General features: G+C 38.9%; 1 protein-coding gene across 1 annotated transcript; it reads right to left on the minus strand.

The window, feature by feature from the left end:
- Positions 1–1,008: 1,008 nt before the first annotated feature.
- Positions 1,009–21,652, minus strand: LOC146442183 (ATPase family AAA domain-containing protein 2-like). Its single transcript, XM_085053117.1, has 18 exons — positions 21,614–21,652; positions 19,418–19,472; positions 19,001–19,099; positions 17,858–17,936; positions 16,960–17,122; positions 16,626–16,741; positions 15,116–15,290; positions 14,408–14,496; positions 13,868–14,027; positions 12,375–12,465; positions 11,626–11,931; positions 9,685–9,781; positions 8,125–8,308; positions 6,363–6,548; positions 5,136–5,271; positions 4,793–4,905; positions 3,114–3,242; positions 1,009–1,839 (listed from the first exon to the last, which is right to left on the minus strand). The coding sequence occupies exons 2-18, from the start codon at positions 19,458–19,460 to the stop codon at positions 1,801–1,803; spliced, it is 2,205 nt and encodes a 734-aa protein (XP_084909243.1). The 5' UTR covers positions 19,461–19,472; positions 21,614–21,652; the 3' UTR covers positions 1,009–1,800.
- Positions 21,653–22,154: the final 502 nt, after the last annotated feature.

Genomic DNA, 22,154 nt, shown 5'->3' on the forward strand with positions numbered 1-22,154 from the left:
TGCAATATTCCCTTCTACCTCAATCATGAATTACAATTAATCTTTGTCCTGCAGGCCCCAAAAAATTCATGTCACAAAGAAACCTGAGCTAAAGAACAGATTCTCCAGTGCCTAAGAGCAGGCAGAAATTCACACTGCATTCTTCCCAAGCATTAAAGGAACCAACAGTATCTCCTCCTATTTACACCTACTGCTTTTCATAAAACTCAGAAGAAATTCTTTATGTTAGCAGTATCTATTCTCACAATTTCATCTGAATTTGACTGATGAGCTCAGAAGTTTCTGGGGCCAAGTTAAATAGACTAAGTGACCAAATGCAATCCTTCTCAGAAACCAGGCTAAAAATGAAACTTAAGGAATTACTACTACTACTTACTTTCTTTATAGTCTTCCTTTTTTGGACCAAACTTTGGCTTTTCAAATTGGTTACATTAAGAAAGAGGACAGAGGAAAGGAGAAAAAGATTGGTGAATTAGAAATATTGTACACAAATCTTATATTGCATTGCATTGTTCACTTCCCGAAGACTGGAGAAGCTCACCAGGTTTATAATCTGGTGCTCCATGTCATGCAAAGAAAAGCTTGTGAACCCCAAGGAGTGGACCCCAAGGGACGGCGGTCTCCGATGCTTTCCCGCCGGGACACAAGTTTCCCAGCCCCGCCAGCAGCTCCCGAAGGTTCCCGCCGGTGCCCCGCCGCTTCCCCGGGCTCCGGCCAGCGCCTCCCGCCGGCTCCCCGCCCCGGGACTCCCTGCCCCGCCGCCTCTCCTAACCCTGCATCCCGCGGCTCTTGCGGCGGCCGGGGCGCTCCTGGGGCGAGTGGGGATGCTCGGCTACCGAGCGAGGGGAATTCAAAGGGATCCATGGGGATGAACTCGGAGCTGGAGCCCTGCAAGTCGCCTACAAGGTGGCGGTGCCTCCCCACCCTGCCCGCTGCTGCCCCGGGAAATAGTAGGGCGCTTCCTGACCCATCCCCGAGAGGCGACAGGGCAGCCAGAGCCACAAGAGGAATGGCTCCCTGTGTCCTACTCCTGGCCCCTCAGCTTGCTTCTCTTCACTAGAAATAAACCTGAAGGGAAGAAAAACAAAACCAGTTCCAGTGTCTTCCAGCGACAAAAAAATGTTTGGAAGCTTTGACACAACAGCAGGAATCTGAATCAATACACTTTAGAAAAATTCATGCTGTTTTCTTGAAAACACTGTTGGCCCAAAATGGGTTCTTTCCCCCAGTGTGCAAAAGGCTGATCCACACAAAGCAGAGGTACTTGATTTATTTGCAGCTCTTTGCAGAAAAAGATGGTAGGTAGTAAATCCACAAAGGCATCATACTGACTATCAAAACTTTGCAAAGGCACTAATGTTGATTGGCTCCCAGTTACATAGTCTTCCTATTAATTAATACTCAATCTTCTATTGGTTGAATGATTCTCTCACTTCATGTGCTAATTAGCCTACATGCTCTATCTTCTTTCAAGCTGGTGCCCACTTTTCTTCAGCTGATGCCTTCCCTTCTGCAGACAGATCCTTTCTTGATCCAGCGGGCACAATCTCCTACTACCAGAATTAGCTATTTTAGTAAAAATTGGCCTTGTTTTGTTCCTCATAATCTGGCAGTTTATTAGTCATTTTATCAAGTGTCACTGGTTCAGCACTCTGTCTGGTTTCAGTTATGTACTTAGCTTCTTTCTTCTATTCTTTTCTTCTATAGCTGCTACAATTACAGAGATATGTTAAATATAATTTATCTATTTGGGAGCCATACATGAACATTAGAGTATGTCAAGTACACTAAAGTCAAATATCACAGCCAAATGAGGGCAGAAAGTTCTCTCTTCATTTCCTAATAAGAGAAAAAAAAGAAAAGAAAAAAAAAAGGTCAAATTAGGGGTCAGTGTGAATACAAGCCTGAGAACCCTGATTACTTCCTCATCAAAAGAATCGAGAATCTCTACATACATACAATTGTTATTAATATTTAGCCAATACATGTGATACCACCATCACAATGTCTTTCTAGCCCCACTAGCTTCAAACATATCCTTAAGCCTCCAAAACAGAGGAGGCTAGAGAAACTGCAAGGATCTATCTCAAGGGACAATGGATCTCTGTCAAGGTGCTTTCAACAGTGAAAAACAGTTCCTGAAGAGCAACAACCAAAAGCTGGAACTAAAGCTAAACATGGAAGTAGAAAACAAAGAAAGAAATCAAGTGCAGTCACAAGAGCTCAGAAGCCCTGATATAACATAAAAAAAATCCCTCCTCATGCTGAAACACATTATTATGCTAGATGAGAGAAGGGTGCCTTTTTCAGGAATGGCCTCCTCAGCTAAAGAAAAGAGGCTTCCTCTATTTTTAAGGCAGACTGAGAAGCATGAAGAATTTTATGCAATTTCATGCACAAGCATCTGAAAGACAAATGGATTCAAGGATCTTGAAGCTGAAGACTGAATATCCAGTCTAAAACAACTCAATATTGAGAATGCCTGCCTGGGACCATGGATGCCTATGGAAGATTTCTGCTGAGGTCTAAAAACTCAGAAATCCTCTCTTAGAGAAAGAGATTAGAGAATTGGTCTCCCTAGCATCAAATCATCCAGTGGCAGAAAGCTCCCCACATGTCATATTAAAGATGTTTGAGCCATGCAAGTTAAAAAGAAAGTCTGGTGAGCCTACAGAAAAGCCTGAAATTCTTGTAATATTTCATATTTAATTTCTGTTCAAGAATGGAATGACTGCTATATAAGTGTTACCATGCGTGCCTGCAAGGGGAGAAAGAGGAAGTGTCAGACTGAGCAAAGCATCCTCCTTTCACAGCCCCCCACCCTGAAAAAGTTCTGGGGAATCTGGACTAGTGAGAGACAGGTTAACTGGTTTGAGAAGCCCATATGGGTGGACCCATTGCCTTTTCCTGCTGAAACTGCCAACAATTATTCCAAATACAACAATGGGTTTGCATTGTCTTCCAGCCTGAAATGAAAGTCTTGTAACAGAGGCAATTAAGCAACAAAGAGTGATAAATATTTGTGATATTCACAGTGAACATATACATATGCATATCAAACACACATGCATAATATCATGTGACAGAAAGACATATAAGACAAAATAAGTTACCTCCACTAATTCGGTTTTGTCAGCATTTTCCCGATGTTGGTAAATGCACATGCTAAGAACAGAATATAGTTTCGCCATGCTTGCTATACTGACGTTCTCAGTTGTCATGACGACAAAATCCAACAATTTCTGAAGAAAAAAACGTGGAAACTACAATTCAGAACTGGACAAGGTATGTCCTACTTTCTTACGCTGTTAAACAAAAGTGGCACTTTGGAGAGCTGATTCCGTATCTCACAAGATTTAACTGGAGAAAACAAGCTGATTTTTCACACTTCAGAGAAAAGGAAGGTTTAAAGTTCAGACAATATTTTCTTATGCATCAGTCTATGACATCAGTGATCATAATTGCCAATCAACTGCCTCCAGAACAGTGGGGAATGACACTATCCACTTAGTTATAGATCAGCTGCCACCACAAAGCCAGGTTGTATTTAATTAGAAATGCAATACAGGGCCCTGGAAAATGTGACCTCTAATTGCTGCCACATAGGTGACTGCATGCTTTGCTATTTGTTCATCAAGTTCTCTGCCTATTACCAAGCAAATAAACAAAAAAAACCACCAATCAAACCAATTTAACAAACCCAAACAAATAGTACAAAAACCCATCCCATACAAAACCAAGCAGATATATTTTGGAGGTTCACCCAGCTTTTTGATTTAGGGAAAGTTCCGAAGAGGTTCTGTGGTACAAGTATCAAGCTCCAGTGACACTCAAATTAAGGAAATAAGTTTTCTAAAATGACATGTGTCATGACTATAGCTTTGTCCTCATAGCTGAAAAATATATATAAGCTGAAACATCTATAAGGACTCTACCATACCATGTCTCACCAAAAGGGATTCCACTCTGGTCATATTCTCCTCATACAGAGGAAACATCCAAATAATACTCCCTTTCTCAGGCAGTTAGACAGCAGCCTCTTCTGCTTCGACCAAACTCCAGGACTTCAACCTAGCAATTTCCTGAATTTTCACCACACAAATATTCCCTGAAGGTCAGGTTCTTCTTTTATGCCCTCTCCAGTTCAAGCAAAGGAACCTCTTTTACCCCGTGCAGCTAGGCCCACTTTTGACCCTTTTCCCAGCTCTGCCCTAGGAGAACAACTTCTCTCCTATAGGGGACTAGAAAAACCTGATAACACTGTTACTGTATGAATGCAAAATTCTAACACTGGGTTTTGAAAGAATGTGGGAAAAGCAGGTATTAGTATTTTATCCAGGATGAGCTTTAGGTCAACCTGCTAACTTCAGGTTTAAAGCCATGACTGCCAAAAACCAAGGTCCTTTTCTGGTTCCTAATAAATGAAAACATGCAAACAGAAAAACAAAACAACACTACCCCAACCCATCATAAAAACTTCATTAATAACTAATAGTTATTAATGTTAATAACTAAAAGGTTGTCAGTGGGCTATTTGGAAATTTAACAAGCCCTTTTACATTAATAATGCTGAAGAGAACTCAGTCTCCTAAAACAAAGTAAGAGCAGCAGTTTACACCAGCTGTGGAAACAACAGTCATAGTCCCTTACAGGTTGAATTATTTCACAAGCTATATATCCCTCTTATAAATTGTTGGAACTGGCACTGGTTAACAACTGACTTAATTTACAATCATAAAGGAAGAAAGAAAATGTCCTACTTCAGTATTAACAAAATTGAAGTTATACTTACTCTGAGCTCAGTGTGATCCACATAGACTCCTCGTTTGAGAATTTGCATTGCTTTTTTGTCCAATGCTTGCCCATTCACCTGAGAACTACTCGCAGAATGGTGTACCCGCAGATCTGAAATGACACAAATTTAAGTTGGGATTTCTCTTTATGTGAAATAGAGTATCCCTGAAGTATGCTGTACCTGATAGAGGGTACCTCTCTGCAATAACAGAGAAAAATTTTAGTCAATTCATGGTAAAGTGCAAGTGCATGAAAAATGATTGACGGGAAATTATCACTGAAGCAAATACTGTATTAGCTGTTAGATTAGTAACAAAGTTTTACATGTAGAATATCCTCACCTGAGTTACTTTTTGATGCAGGAGGTTCAGCAGCTTGCTTAATAATCAAGTTCTCAAAAAATCCTTTCCTTTCAGCACAGGTAGGCCGTGGGATTTTGAAAACTTCTTCATGATCAGCATTAAACAATGTTCTTATCTAGACCATGAGAAGAAAAGATATTTCAGATATAAGGCCCCAATTTTTTTTATTTTCTATTCCAAACAGATGAGTAAATTTCTAAATTACGCTGAATACTCATCTAGATAAGACAAGCTATTAAAAGTTAACGTCTTGGCCTTAAAAGGCTAGATTTTCATAGTACTGCAAAGTAAAATACCTTCTCTAATGAACCTTTTAGAGTTTAAGATCCACGAAAAAAGTATGATAAACCAATGAAAAACAAGTGACCATTCACCACCCTAAACACTGCTTGTTTTGCATTTACCTGGATTGATGTCCTTTAGCTTGAATATTTATGACAGCTACAGAAGGAAGAGACAGGGCTCAACAGACAAGTGCCAACTGTTTGGTAATGTGAGGTTGTTTTTTTTTTTTAATTTTAGAAGGCACTTATTAATATTATAAAAACTTCTGTTACTCAGACAAAATAATCAGAGCAGCACATTAACATTTTAAACACCTTCCTTTAATGAACAATGTCAGATTCTAGAAAGCTCAGCATGTGGTTTTAATTAATTTTGTTAAGAAATACAATTAAAAATTGATTTCCAAGTTGCTTAAGCAGAATTTGGTCCTTAGCTTTTTAATTTGTCAAGTTTGAACCTAGATGAAGGAAAAAAAATTATTTTTTGTGAAATAATTTAGATTAGAAATTACATTCTATCAGTAACAGTGTGACTACAGTACCTTTTCAGTAAATTTTTTTCAGAAAAACAATCTTTTTCTTAGCTACATTTCAAGCACTTGCATATTCTTCACTAAGAACACACCTAACCATCTTGAAGCCACTGAACTGGTTGTCTGAAGTATACATATATGTCTCTCTAGTAAGCAGAAGTGTGTGAGAAGGGAGAAAATATTGGGTCAAACTCAATCTCTTTACTCAGAAAACACATTAGACAAGTGCTTTCAGCATTGTTTTGTCTAAGCAAATTTTAAGAGACTGGGTTCAGCATAATAACAGTATGAATCTGCTTAAGAACAGCACAGAATATACTCCTATGTTTCAAGGAGTTGTAGATTAACTTGAAACTGAGTAAAACAAAGAAAAGTATTGACAAAAATACCTCATCAGGGAGATCTTCATGTGGCACATCAGATGTAGCAAGGAGCAAAACTGGAGCAAAGTATGGAATGTTATTCAGCAGTCCTGTAAAACCAGCTTTCAGTGTAGGTCCAATGGCCTCCCACCACAAAGGGATTTGTGGGATATAAATGATACTTGGTGCTGTTCTTTGAGCTTCTCGTATCAACTGGTAAAATGAAAGCTTGGATAAGAAAACTACATCATGTAAAATAGACCACTAAATAACTACCCATCAGTCAAACTATATTGTGAAATAAGAGTGCATAAAGCTAAGGCATCAAGACAAATCAATAAATGAACAGCTCCTTAAAAATAAGGTAAAATGTTCACTTTGACTCAAGTACAGACGTTGCTATGCAGACAGAAACAGAAATTAATCTCTGCCTGATTTCAAAACTACTTGGGTATAAGATAACTCCTAAAGAGCCTCAAAACTCAGTTGATGTGATGATGTGCCTGAAAAAACAAGATTAACCCTTTAGCAAGATGTGTTTGTTGGGAGAAATCACTGCACAATATGACTGCACCATTCCCAGTTCAGAGCAGGCACATACCCACATTAGACCGGAGCACAGCCTGAACAAAGACCTCTGTGAAAAGATGAGGGCTAACACAGTAAAATAAACCTGGTTACACATCATAAATTCACATTTAATAAGAGGTGACCGGTCCTTAGCCTGCCTGAAGAGCTAAATCACTCACAGCCTCTCATTCCTCTCATTACCAAAGCCTCCATCAGACCAGACAATGTGCTTTGAAAGGCCATAAACCACTGCCTACGGATGGCACCTCAGACACAGAAGAGGACATGAATCTACTGCCTGAGGGAAGTGGAAACAGTGCTTTCACATGCTGAATTCCTCCATGCACACTTTCAGATTAACAATATGCAGGGACTTCCTATCACAAGACAGGAAATATGTGTGGTGTATCCATGCAGTAGACAGGGTATTTTTATAGCCATAGATGAGACCGTGTCATAATAAAAAGAATTGTTCCTCCTGTGTGACAAATGAACATCCAGTCACATGATGTGTCTGTCCTGACTTGTACAGCTCTAAAATGCTGTTAATAAAAGTCAAAATGTTTTAAGACAGTGATGCCAAACAATTAAATTAATTTCCTGCCTAAGGGTAAAAAAAATCAAAACTACAGTTTGATCAATCAAATCTGCTTATATTTTCTTTTCCAGTTAAGGAACACACATCAGTTTACACATTTAAGCATTCCATGAACTATAATGCGTTTATTGAATTTCACTGCAGTAGTACAAGCTGTACATGTATACAGAAAAAAACCTTCTTTTCACAATAATTTTGGCTGCCCTACAAATACAATAAAAAAGAAAGTTACAAAAAAATGGATGGTACGCCATGAGGCTGATGCAGAGCCATCTGCTGGGAGCACAGAGACTTAAGAAGAAATTAAAACAACTTTCTGGATCACATCAAGACCAGCAGGATTACTTGCCACAAAGAGGGGCTTATTAGCAGCACTTCCCATCTTCCCAAGCTGCTGGCAATATCCTCCCTCTTTCATTTCAAATAGAAATGAAACATGGCTATGTATAAATGACCTTATTCAGTATCATTCCATCTACAAGAAAAGTAAGTTTCCAGCCAAAATTAAACATAACAGCAAATTCAGATCAGGCCAACGCCATTAGCAGTGAATTGTGCTTATTTCACTAGTTTATATGCAGTTCATTAATCCTATGAGATTAACAAAAAGAAAAAAGATACCTGTGAACATATTTCTTCCTGAGATGTGGTGCCAACAAACAAGGTTGGTAGGTCTAGTGTGTAAGCTGGAAATTTTTCCAGGGCATGTAATACTGCAGGTGCCAAATCTAAAGCCTGCCCACATCCTGGCTCTTCAACTAGTAAGAACCGTGGCCTGAAAGATGTTGGCTGGTAAGAAGGATTTCTACAACAAAAAGAAAAAAAATTAAAAAGGAGTAAGGAAGAAGCTCATAGATGTTAAATATTTTTCCTGTACAGTTGGGGTTTTTTGTAAACATGCTCCATGTTCTACAAAATAATATGGTCTGTAATCAAGAAGACTATCAAAACCCATTTTCCCAAAACCTGGTGCCACTCCTCTGCTTAAAAAACCCTGCCAGTCCCCAGCATGTCTGATGCTCCTTTGGCTGGGTTAAGTAATAGTTCTTAAATCCCACAGGGGAACTGTCACGGCAATACACACAAAACAGCTGGTCAGTAACCTGATATAGGGCAAAATAACAACTCACAGCACAAACCAATCTGGGTCTCTTCATTGTCTATACACAACCATTTGCAGCTTGTCGTGACTTTAAGTAACTGTGAGAATGCTACACCTGTTACATTTAGCTAAAATTTGGCCTCAGTTACTGGAGATGGTGGGAAGAAGGGCAAAACTACATTTCTAGCAAAAAAAAATTTATGTGGAAACTGAAACACATTCATTGTATCTGAAGAAGAGCTTGACTGGATTGCTTAAATTACAGAACTATGCTAAATATGCCTAAGATTTATATTTATTTTATTTAGTCATTCTAGTGGTTTCATCTTTGACTTGTGTATTAATTTCCTAGTCATCTTGCTTTAGGTGCATGAAATATACTTGTATTTCTTGAAAAGCTTTGCATTTTTCCATCACAGTACTATTGTAGCTTCACTTGCTGAAGCCAAAGATCCTAGAGACCTAACGAATCTCAGCAAGTCATATTTTCTGGGCAGCACAGCAACAGGAAGGGAGAAAAATATCTGACAATAATCTATTTTTAAAACCATTGGACTACGTGACTTCTACAGTTAAAATGTCGAAAGATAACAAAAACTCAGTAGGGTAAAGGTAAAAAATGCAGACTGTTCAAATTTTTCTCACAGTGATTTAACAACCACTTCTCAATTTTGTTTCTGATATGTAAGTTGCTTCCAACCATCTTGGAAGGTAGAAGGGCAAAGGATGGCTACATAAATCCATAGAGGCTATTTAAGTTGAAAGGACAGAATGAACCTTTTTGGGGTCTTGAGTCTTTCAAGGAATACTATGGGTTAAACCAACATGTTTTCATAATCTGTGAACCATTTTGACTTAGCAAAAGTCATGGCCATTCAGTTTGATTAGTTAGGGCATTATAGTCAGTTAGAAGAGTTAGATCTAGTACCCAGTTGGATCTTCATGCTTACTTCTTGCAAATATTGCTCACCCCCACACATACCCTTCTCGCCTTCATTTAGCACCCCTCACATATTTACACAGCATTTTACAGATGCAGCCATGTCAAAAATGTAACCATAAAAAGGACAAATATGTACCTGCTAAAAGTGCGGAATTCTGTCTTTTTGTCGTCAGGCATTTTATGAGTTAACTTCTTTCCAGAGACTGATGGTAATTCATCATCACTGTCAATCCCTAAAGTAGGATTTAAAGACAAGAGAAATTTGTTAACTTTCCTGAGCAGTTCATAACTCACTCTTGCTTTCGTACACCTTTGAAATCGGTGCTGGAAACCACTTCTCTTGAATTTTGTCATTTGAATGCTATTTTCTGAAGAGTTCACTCTACTGCAGATATTAGGAGATTTCACAAGTCTATACAAAGCTTTTTGTTATATGGCTTTGTTTTATGTCCTATGATTTGCATTAGGTATTATCTCTATATTGACAAACACGTGGGAGGTTTTTCCTTAGAAGATGACAGGAAACATCAGGAACAACTTCTGTAGCTCCTAGATACCAGAAAAACCCTTCTCCCCTCATTTAAACATTTATTTGCTTCATTAGTAATAATTATTTACTACATCAATGGTCAAGGGAAAGGTTACAGGTGTCATTTATCTGGACTTCTGTAAGGCCATTGACGTGATCCTCACAATGTCCTTCTCTCTAAATTGAAGACAGATCAATTTGATGAGTGGACTGTTAGCTGGTAAGAAAGTGTTTGGATGGTCTCATCCAGAGGGTAGTGATTAATGGCTCAGAGCTCCAGCTGACACCAGTGACAGCTGGTGTCCCTCAGAAGTCCATACTGGGACCAGTGTTATTTAATATCTTCATTATTGACAAAGATGAAGGAATTGAGTGTAGACTCAGTAAATTTGGTGATGACACCATGCTGAGTGGTGCAGCTGACACATGTGAAGGATAGCATGCCATCCAGAGGGATCGGGACAAGCTCAAAAAATGGGACAATGGGAATCTCATGAGGTTCAACACGACTAAATTCAAAGTACTGCACCTGAGTCAGGGCAACTCTCAGTACCAACACAGGCTGGGCATGAACAGATTGAGAGCAGCCCTGACAGGAAAAAGCTGGGGGTGCTGGTGGATGAGAGGCTGGACTGACCCAGCCATGTGCTCTTGCAACTTGGAAAGCCAATTGTATTTGGGGCTGCATCCAAAGCAGCATGGTCAGAAGGCCCAGGGAGGGGATTCTGTCCCTGTGCTCTGCTCTGGTGAGACACCACCTGCAGTGCTGCATCTAGCTCTGGGGTATCCAGTACAGGAAGGACATGGACCTGTTGGAATGAGTCCAGAGGAGGGCTACCAAGATGAGGAGAGGGATGGAGCACCTCTCCTATGTGGAAAGGTTGGGAGAATTGGGGTTTTTTTAGCCTGGAAAAGAGAAGGCTTGAATATGACCTTATTTTGGCATTCCAGTACCAGAAGAAAACCTACAGGAAAGATGGAGAGGGACTTCTTACAAGAGCATGTAGTGGCAGGACAAGGGGGAATGAAAGAGTAAGTAAACTTACTTACTCTTTCAGTAAAAGAGTAAGTAAGTTTAGATTAGATAATAGGAAAATGTTCTTTACAATGACAGTGGAGAGGCACTGGAACAGGAGGCCCAGAGAAGCTTTAGATGCCCCATTCTTGGAAGTGTTCAAAGCCAGGCTGATGGAGCTCTGAGCAACCTGGTTTGTCCCTGTCCCAAGGCTGGGATCTTTACGGTCCCTTCCAACCCAAACCATTCTATGATTCTACAATTTGGAAAGTAATGCCTCATATGTGAAATTTTAGATCCAGCTCTGAAATCATTAGGGTGACGTGAGCTACTGTCAGTAATGGGGGTTCCAGTAGAGAACCCCCTGTTCTGTACTGCATGTTGCGAGTCACTCACAGCTCCCATCCTGCACTATGCACATGCAAATCATGCAGTCACTGTCATTATGGTTGAGAGGTTTGTGTATGTTAGTTGCACAAATCAGAAGTTTTTGCTTTGGCAGGATTCTAAACAAGCAGATGTTATGGTAATACCTTCATTCTTCAGTGCAACCTTTGCGTGGGGAAACGCTCTCTGCACGGCTTTTAGAATTCTTTCCAGTGTGTTTTCTAAGAGTGGCTTTGAAATAGGTGGTAGTGCTCTCCCAGGTGAAGCCCCAGCTCTCTGTGATGCTGGAACAATCTTCTGCATGGCCATGGCAAAATCTTTTGCTGTTACTTTAATTGATTTGGCATCTATCTTCAGTCTCTGGTCACTCTCATGTATCTGCGGATAGCGGCGGCGCAAAGCACAGAGCCCAGCTTCAACACATAAGGATTTAATATCAGCACCACAGAATCCTGACAAACAAAACAAGAACCAAATGTCATGTCAACATATATATATGTTGTATAGGTTAAAAACTGTCTGGATGGCCAGGCCAAGAGTGTTGGTGAATGATGCTACACCCAGTTGGCAGAGGGTTCACTAGTGGTGTTCCCCAAGGCTCCGTACTGAGTCCAGTCCTTTTTAATATCTTCATTGGTGATCTGGACAAGGGGATTGAGTACACCCTCAGTAAGATCGTGGACACATTGGGTGGAAGTGTTGATCTGCTGGAGGGCAGGAAGGCTCTGCAGAGGGATCTGGACAGGCTGGATGGATGGGCCAATGGTATGAGGTTCAACAATGCCAAGTGCAGGCTCCTGCACTTCAGTCACAGCCCCATGCAGCGCTGCAGGCTGGGGGCAGAGTGGATGAAAGCTGCCTAGGGGAAAAGGACCCACACTGTTTTCAAACTCACCAACACATTTCTCAGCCAGGTCTTCAAGTAAGCTGTCCGATGGCTTCAAGGTCCAGTCTCGTGTGTGAATTTTGAAAATTTCTGCTCTTGCCTGGAAAGAAAATGGTTGCATTTTAGTTTGCCTTAAGTTTTCTCTTAAAAGAAAAAAACAACTATCACAAAACCCCCAAAACTCTCACACTAGTACAAATACTTTTCTTGTCTGCTAAACTTCTATGTATTTTAAAGGTCAAATACATTTGCTGCATCTTCAAGCAGGAAATTTAATAATTCTCAAATTCTTACATCAAACTCCTATGGGGGCTGCAGTGAAATAAAAGGCATGTACATCTTCCATAAAAAGTGAGTTTTATCAGTGTGAGACCTAATGATCCTGAAGAATAAATTGTAGCAAAAGCCTTATCTGCAAGCGGACATTTTGCATTCCAGAAAATCGTCTCAAATTTAGCAAAATTTCACAGTAACAATTTCAGTAGTTCATCAAATTTGCTTTTCTGCCAGTTCATTCAAAGCAAACAGTCCTAGCACTCCATTTCAAATTGCTACAGTTGTTACAATGATAAACAAAATCTATGACTCAAACTACTGTCACTCATCTAGAAAATGTCAAACCTTGCCTATTCTCATTTCTAATCCTAGCAAGACTTTCACTGAAGTGTCTCCTGATACACAGATTAATTATGGCAGACTTCTAGAACTCTTCCACAGCAGGAAATTGTGTATTAGATCTGTTTCATGGTACTTTGTCTCTTGTTCCTGAGAGCAGATAAAAACTGGATACAAATATTTATGCTAAAGCCAGTGTTGTGCACTTTTACTAGCTTTCAATCCAATAACCCTTTTATCCTTGCTCCAAAAAGTCCTAAGAAATATCAGTGATAGCCAGAGAAAAAACACAAAAACAGGGTTGCAGTTTTTCACCATCTCTCTCCAAACATCCCCACCCCAATATTTTCGCCTGCTATAAAACAAATTTCTTCATTGCTCAGCTATTGCCACTCAACTCAAAGTGCTGCACCTCTGCAGTGAACTTCCCATTTGTCCAAGTCCCTGTTAAAAAGTATCAGTAAGAACATCAGATCCCAACATACTTAACTCACTCCAGCACCAGCCTTGATCAAAGCTTTTGTTACAGAAATTGAATTCTGGCGTGCACACCATTTCTTTCACCTTCAAGATACCATAGCAATACTTTAATTCATACACTCATTCTTTCTTTAGCATTTCAATGAATAGCAGCATCTTTTTCTTTGCTGGTCACAGCAGAAACAAAACTAATTAGAGAAGTAACTTCTTGTTGACATCTTATTCATATGTATGTTCAGTACCAGGTTTCCCCTCCACAGGAAAATGCAACGTCTCCAGATATCCCTCTTTTGTCCAAGCTGTACACTACAGATGGAGACTTGCACCACTCTGCAATGCTGCCTTGTTACAGGGATTTGTTATAAAGATGGACTTTGCCACATAAGCATTAAAGTTGGAGTTCTGACCTCTTTGTTTGGCAAGTTGAAGCGGAATTCTCGTTCAAAGCGTCCAGGTCTTCTTAGAGCAGGATCTATAGAATCCAATCTGTTGGTGGCTCCTATTACCACAACCTCTCCTCTGCTGGCTAAGCCATCCATAAGTGTCAGAAGAGTCCCCACAACAGAGCTAACAGAAAAATATCATTTTCATTCACTAGTTTAGTAAATTTCCTTCAGTACCATGCAACCTTCTCCACTGATCCTTCAAAAAGGACAAGCTGTTATTGACAAGATACTGATCAGCAAAAGAATTCTTTTAAGACATAGCAAAATACAGATAAGGTAACACAGACCCTGTGCTGATATCAAGCTTAGCAAATAGTTTCCAATTGTTGTTGAAAAATCATCTGAAATTCACTAACACTGAATTACTATTTTTCAGGATAAATAAATAAATTACTATTTTTCAGGATAAATACGTCACATCAAGCTAAGTAAGTTGCCATCTTTTTTCCCAAAGATCAAGCACACAGATCTGCTTCTACATAGATACAAAACACATCCTACCTATGAACCTGGTCTTGTTTGCTGGACCGTACAGGAGCAAGAGCATCGATCTCATCAAAGAAAATAATTGAAGGTCGCATCTGGTAGGCCTACAATGAAAACACAGGAATACTTACATCAGGAGAACAGCCCTGTTTGAAAGAGAAAATTCATGAAAAACATTATGGTTGGAAAGACACTGGAACTAGATTTTTCAGACTAGCATGAAGGATCTCTACTAATTAACCTAATGGAAAACAGCAGCCTGGCAACCCACTGAGACTGGGTGACAGGAAACAAATCATACAAGTAGTTTTTACAGCTATTTGGCAACCATGAGAACAGAGACAGGACTTCACTCAGTTAGAGGTTCTGGAAGCAACCTTCCATTACCAATTTAAATGAACATATTTTCACCCTGCTTCTGTTTCCCTCTCATCTAAATCCACCATCCCTTCCTTTCTGAAACCTTTTTTGTGACTGTTTGAGTTGTGTGTATGGTGGAGGATTTTTTGAGGGTGGTGGTGGTGATTTTCTTGTTTGCTTTTTACTAATGTTTTCAATGCATCTTAAGATTTCAAGCCCCTAAAAACTCCACTGAAAAAGGAAACAGTGACAATCCCATTTCAGTGGAAAGAAATGATAAAACATAGAAAAGAGTGAGTTCTTCTCGACCACAGAAAATAAGTTACAATTCCCAACAGAGCACATGGCAGAATTCAACCTTACCTGCTCAAACACTAAACGAAGCTGTCTCTCAGATTCTCCTACCCATTTACTCATGCAGTCGGCTGCACTTCTCATAAAAAAGGTTACTTTTCTGTCACCCCTGCTACATTCATTAGCAAGAGCACGAGCAACCAGGGTCTTTCCAGTCCCCGGTGGACCATAGAATAAACAGCCTCTACAATTTAAAACAAAGAATTTTTTTTTTAATTCACATCAGACAAAACATAATGAGAAAGTATCTGTTACAACCCATGTCCCTAAAACACACAACTCTGCTCTCCTAAACTAAACCCTTCATGGATAAGATAGCAGTAACAGCTGAAGTATGAGAGAAGTCAAGAGTGTTCCTGCACAATTCTGCAAGGCAGCAAACAAAAAGAATAAAGAGAATAATACAGATGTACAAAACCTCGAGAAAAGATAGTAGCATCCCAGAACGATATATTCAAAACTTCTGACAAACCAACCGAGATGGTTACAGCACAGTTGTACAACTGTTGTACAAACACAAATGAACTTCCAATGCAGAATATGAGACTGGGCTAACTTAGCAATCAACAGCTCATTTTACAATGATACATTGCATATTCATTCTTGTTTTCACAAAAGTCAAGATTTGAGAGTAAAGCATTTCATTGTCCCTTAAAAAGCTTTAGGCTACTGGGTTTGGTCTCCCTTTGCTGGTGATTAAGGAAGAGGAAGTAATCTAAAAATGGGAAGGTACTTTGCCTTCCTGTATTTCCATCAACTAGAAGAGCCAATGTACTGCTGCTTCAAAAAGAATTTCAATGAATAAAGAAGAAAACAGATTTTCTTTTCAATGTTTGTAATACTTTTAAAGTTACTGGAAGCAGAGAATTGAAAGTCCTATTTCAATATACCATGACCGAGTTTTGCTGACCAAGAATATATAAAGTTAATGAATCTCTAATAATCTCATTCTGTAACACAGAAATTGCTTAACTGGGTAAGAAGGGGATAGATTCTTACTTTAGCATAAGCACAAAAAACACTGCAAACTTCTAGCTGCAAGTCCTATCAATTGTAAAATTAATTCTTGAGCTCTTGGGGAAAAAAAAAAAAAAGCTTTGGTGGAAGACAGAACTGAACTTCCACAGAAAAAACTACAGTTAACTAGCAGTACGCAATTCCTTCCTGCTCACATACTAAACAAGTCCACTTGCATGCAGGACTTTAAAGAAAAAAATCTCCAACTCTACCTTTTAAAGGCAAGACACTTTTAAAGAATAGTCTTGCCACACAGTAAATCTCTGAACCTACATATATGCTGTAGTCTTTTAAAAAATATTTTTAAAATTTTTAAAAAATTACTTTTTAGTAAAATTAAACTTTTTAGTCAATTTTTAAAAAATTACTTTTTACTAGTGCTAAAAAGTACCACAAACACTGCTGGAAATTTTGAAGGCTGGAAACACGTTGATACCTCAGTTGAATATTCTCCTGAAAATAAGTGAGTTAAGAACTTATAGTTTTAAAAGGTGTCTGTTACCTTGGAGGTTTAAATTTCAGTATCTCAAAGACATCAGGATAAAGCAACGGCAAAATGACCATCTCTTTTAAAGCTGTAATGTGGTCAGAAAGACCACCCACACCATGAAATTGTGCCTAAAGATGAAGTCAACAGAACATATGTGTTAAAGAAAGCTGCAACCTTGATAAAGTTCCCTCAGAAATTACATGTCAGCACAAACAAAGTGTTCATGGCAATTTTCAAATTGCTTGAGAGAGAACTGTAAGCCAAGGGAGCTGTAGATAGCCCATAACTCGAAGCTTTCATAAATACTGCTAACACCTCACTAACATGATGAAGTAAAAATACTTACTGAACCATCTATTTGCATTTCATTCTCACCAGCCAGACTTGCTCCAATGTTCATGTGATCACTGGGAACTTCACTTAAGTTGCCTTTCTGAGCCGCTTCAGTTTTTGTATGATCATTTTGAACTCCCATTGTGTCATCTTTCTGCGAGCTGGCCAAAAGGGACCTAATTGAATCAAGGAGAAAGAAAGAGTGCTTTATAATTTACAATGCAGATAGATGAATTTTGATTTTCTAATGATAGCAAGTGAATCCAAAAGACCTTATAAATAAGCATAAACTTCTTAAATAGTTAGATATTCATTACAATGGTTTTATGTTTAATGGCTGTGAGTAAATAAAGAACTTTAAACTGAGTTAATTATTTTCACAACTCTTAGCATGTACAGAAAGGATTATTGCAATTTATAATGTAGAATTTCATTAATATTTTTTCTTGAAATTAATATTTCAATCTTGAGTGATTGAAAAAAAAAAATCCATTGAAACTTCCATACAGGCTCTCCCTGTAAGTTGCCTTCAGTTTTAATAATTTGTAAACTTCAAGATTAAGTCTTAAATCCTAATTTGTACCCTTCAAGTCTAAGATTTCCAGAGGGAGATTATGGCTTCTGTTCCAGGAAAATGAATTTCAGTCACCCAAGTTTCAGCCACAATTCTCATTGTCACCTTATCAGTGACCAAAAATACAGCATTTTCAAATAAAATAAAATAGCTAGTAAAAAGGATAGCCTTCCCTATAGTGTTTGTCCTCTTTTTACCCTCAGACTGCCACTGTAATAATCTGTAATTATATTAATCTGCAATTACCACCAGTCCAAAAAAATCTTGAAAGCATTATTCAGTCATATAACCAACAGCACTCTTGAAAAAGGAGAACTATCATAAAGCACACACCAACCTTTTAGGTTTTTTGCCTGAATTTCTTGCTTTGACAGCTGAACGATGGTGGGAAAGTCTTAGGTTACGTTTTCTTACATCTGTTGAAAACAAAGAATTTAGAATTTGTTACAAACGAGTTTGAGAGAAACCAGGACAGTCAAAAAGGCAGAAAATGGGACAGGTATTACCCATCTCCTAGCTCAGGGAAAGTTTCAAGAAGGGGGAGGTTGGGTGGTCTAACAAGTGCACAATAGAAGTAAAAAGACAAACACCTGACTTTAAGAAATTGAAAACCACAAGAGTAAGATTATTAAGTCTCTTTAATTGATATTCCTTCAAGGATAAATAGGTCATTTTTTTAACTGAAAAGCAGCAATAAGGATGACAAATGGCAAATAAATAAATAAAAGAATGCGCACAGGATACATCCATTCAATAAAATTTACTGGCAGAATGAAGTAAGAACTATGAAGAGAAGTTGTGTGAATGCATTTTCATTTAAAAAAAAACAAAACAACAACCTCCCACTTGCATGCAAAGTTCTTAAGAGAAACTGTGTAAGATATAGTACTGTATAACATACAGTATTGGGTCTGGCTGGGATGGAGTTAATTATCCCCATAGCATCCCTCACAGTGCTGTGCTCTTCATTTGTAGTTGGAAAGGTGTTGATAACACACCAATGTTTTGGCTACTGCTGAGCAGTGCTGGCACAGCACCAGTGCTTCCTCCCCAGCATTCCACTCCCAGTAGTCTGCAAGATCCCGGGAGGGGACACAGCTAGGACAGGTGACCCAAATTAACCAGAGGGATTTTACCGACCATATGACATCAGTTTAGCTATAAAAGTTAAGAAAAGGAGGAGGAAGGTGGGGCACTTGTTATTTAAAATGTTTGCCTTTCAGAGCAATTGCTACACATGCTGAAGCCCTGCATCCTGGGAAGTGGCCAGGCACCGCTTGCTGATGGGAAGTAGAAAACAAAATCTTGTTTTCTCTTTGCTTGTGCACAGTCTTTCACTTTTGATTTAGTGAACTGCCTTATCTCAGCCTACAAGTTGTCTTCTATCTTATTTTCTCTCCCCTCTTTGGCTGAGGAGAGGGAATGACAGAGCAGTTTGGTGAGCACAGGTGTCCAGCCAAGGTCAGCCCAGCACACCTACTTTCCATCGGAGATTCAAAGCGCTCAACACCTTTCCTCTGTCGAGAGGAGCGACGCAAACCATTGCCTTCTTCTCCTTCATTTCTTTCTGGCGAAACCACTGCACATCAACACAATGTTAAGTTGTGTAAGTACTGCTGCAAATGATTATGTATTCGAAACACACTACACAACATCTTCCCACCTGCCCACAACCTTTTCTCTTGTAAATGTTTTGGAAAGATATGGATTTTTTTCTCTGAATACCTGTTCTGAGCTCACTAGAGTACAGCCCTAGAGCTTATGGCTTGTAATGGCAATAGCAACAGAAATTCTTTAATAGCTGGAAAACAACAAGTAGTTCAGCCCATCTCAATAGTTTAAGACAAGGCTTTTGGCTAGACCATACTCAAGAAAATTTAAAACAGAAATAGCTTACCGCTATCTGGATTATCAGGTGTTTTGTTGTTAGTTCTTCCCATATTGAGGCTTTCCTAACGGAGAGAAACAAGAAAGATCAGTCACAAGTATGCAAAAAATCTGTGGGCATATTTGATGCTTATATTATCATTATCATTATCAAGGCACTACATATACACAAAAGATTAAATTAATTAAATTAAACAGGCGGGGAGAATGGGAGCATCTCTCTGACAACCAGGATTAATAACAAGTATTTGTGCTCTAAAATAGGGTTCAGTACATGTGATAGTTAAATACTTCACCAGATAAAAAAAAGAGTGCATCAATTAACTCCAAGTACATAATCCAAGATCATAGTAGAACCTAGGAGAAAGCAATTCCTAGCAGACAAAAAAAAAAATCATCCTGGCATTTGGGAGATGATTAACAAAGTACTATGGAAAATTCTGTTTTCATTAAAAACCAACCAAACAACCCACAAAGAAAACACAAAGGAATTCAGATCTAACAAAAAAAAGCACTATCAAAGCAGGCTATGAAGTTGTTCAAAAAACAAAGCACCTGTCATTCAAAAGGACAGTGCACTAACTTAATTTAATAGAGAAAAACTAAGACAGGGAATATGGCTGCTGTTCATCATTTTAACATAAGTTTCTCTCAAGACAGAGGACTACTTGAGCTCACAGGCACGGCTGGGAAAAGAACAAACACAGATAAAGCAGGCATCCATTTTTAGCAAAATTTGAAGTGAAAACTCTAGCCCTGAAACAGCCATTCATAAGCAAAGTACATTCAAAAGTCATCAGGCAATTCAGAAAGCATAGTTTATGACCTGTATTGCAGTATTTCACTATTTTTGAGTTTCTTCTGAAGAAGATTTTTCCTCCACCCTTAGAGTGTAGCTGTGACATGACTCTAAGATGTTAAACTATAATTGGAGAGCAAATTTACATAGACTAAACTATGCTTTGGAAGAAGTTTGTTGAGCTAATTGTAATTAAAAAGAAAAATAAATAATTCCTCTGTGTGAGCTACCCTACACATATTCTCCCCATCACCCACTTTTTTGCAAGACTGCTTCTGAAGTACTAAGATACAAAGTTGACACATAAAACAAAGATAGGCAGGTACACAAAACTCTTATTGAAACCAACACACATAATCAGTAGGACATTTTGGTATAGTGTATACAAAGCAAGTCATTGACCTCCAGTCAAGTTTTTCAACACTACTTAAAAATAAGGTCAAATGTTTACTTTTTTACAGAGAGATTTAAGAACATATGTTTAAGCATTTGCAAACATTCACTATTTTCCGGTTTATTTTCCCCTCTTGCTGAACACACACAAAAAATTTTCATTTTGTAATAAAAAAATTAATTCTGAAGATCATGTTAAATGGCAGAAAGAAATTATGGAAGTTTGTTGTAGCACTTAGATTGCTCTGCATGATAGCATTATCTGCAGATATCATATATAGCATGATATCTGCATGATAAGTCATTTTTAGTTCACAGCCTTCCTCAGACAACAGAACCATAGAGTGTCCTATGTTGGAAGGAACCCACAAGGACTCCAGCTCTTAAGGTTGCTTATTCTTTTCTTAACAGGAATTAAGGTTTTACGCTGATTTTCTATGATTATATACGCTAGAAAAAACATCTCATTGCTGTTACACTTTGCAAATCTTTCAAAAAATGATGTCAGTGCAGGCTTCACAATGAGAATTAACTTACAGACACACAGACAGAAACACTCGGATTACTTCACTTTGTATCCGACTTTCTGCCATATCTTGACCTGGCGTTAGAAAATTATTTGTAAGCATGAAAGAAGAGTTAATTAAACACGAAGGTGCTTCCGATGCTAAGAAAAGAGGACAAGTTCAATCTACTGAAAGTGAAAACATAAAGTGACTGTTTTGGTGCACAAGAACCAGCCGACACATAACAGAGGCTCAGCTGTGAAGATCTCTCCACAACTGGCAACCCCAAAATGAGGACACCAGTAGCCAATCTAAACATTGGCTGTGCCCAAATTCGTTGCACATGAAGCACCTGCCAAATACCCTTCTGGGCGTACTCTGACCTGGAAGTCTTAAACAGCCACAAGCACCTGTTGTCAAAAAACCTCAGGTTCAAGAGCTTGGCTGCAAAGTACAAAGGCCCACACCTTGTATAAATTAGCACATTAACAGTAATGACAGGACATACCCATGCATGCAGAGTGAAAGAGAGGGGCCCTATGTGCCAACTGCAGTGGAATGTTTACGGGAAGCCTGTGAGGTTGCTTGGCAACAGCCTCTCCCCAAAGTTCCAGGCTTGACAACCCAATCCCGGTGGGACTCCACTAAAGAAAGTCCACTTTGCAGCCCAGCACTTCATAATCACAGAATCATGGAATGGATTGGGTTGGTGGGAGCCTTTAAAGACCATTTCACTGCAATCCCTCTGCTGTGTGCAGGGAGCAAGTGGCCCATCCAACCTTTCCTACCACAGAGCATCCACAGCTTCTCTGGGCAACCTCTTCCAGTGCCTTACCACCCTCACGCTAAAGACCTCCTGTACATGTAGGGAAGTCTCAGCCTAAACACATTTAGCTCTTGCTTCCAGGAGCAATACCTTTTTCTGTTGTCAAAAGGAAATATTGTGCACAAAGCCTTGCTAATATAGCTCATTTTAGTGGCTTTGCAAGATGATGAAAAATCCTAGTCACCTTTTTTTAAATTTGCCAAACAAAACAGATTGATTTGTA

The sequence above is a fragment of the Lichenostomus cassidix genome, chromosome 2 (assembly GCF_008360975.1).
Source record: "Lichenostomus cassidix isolate B80296 chromosome 2, HeHo_3.0, whole genome shotgun sequence".
Taxonomy (NCBI): Eukaryota; Metazoa; Chordata; class Aves; order Passeriformes; family Meliphagidae; genus Lichenostomus; species Lichenostomus cassidix.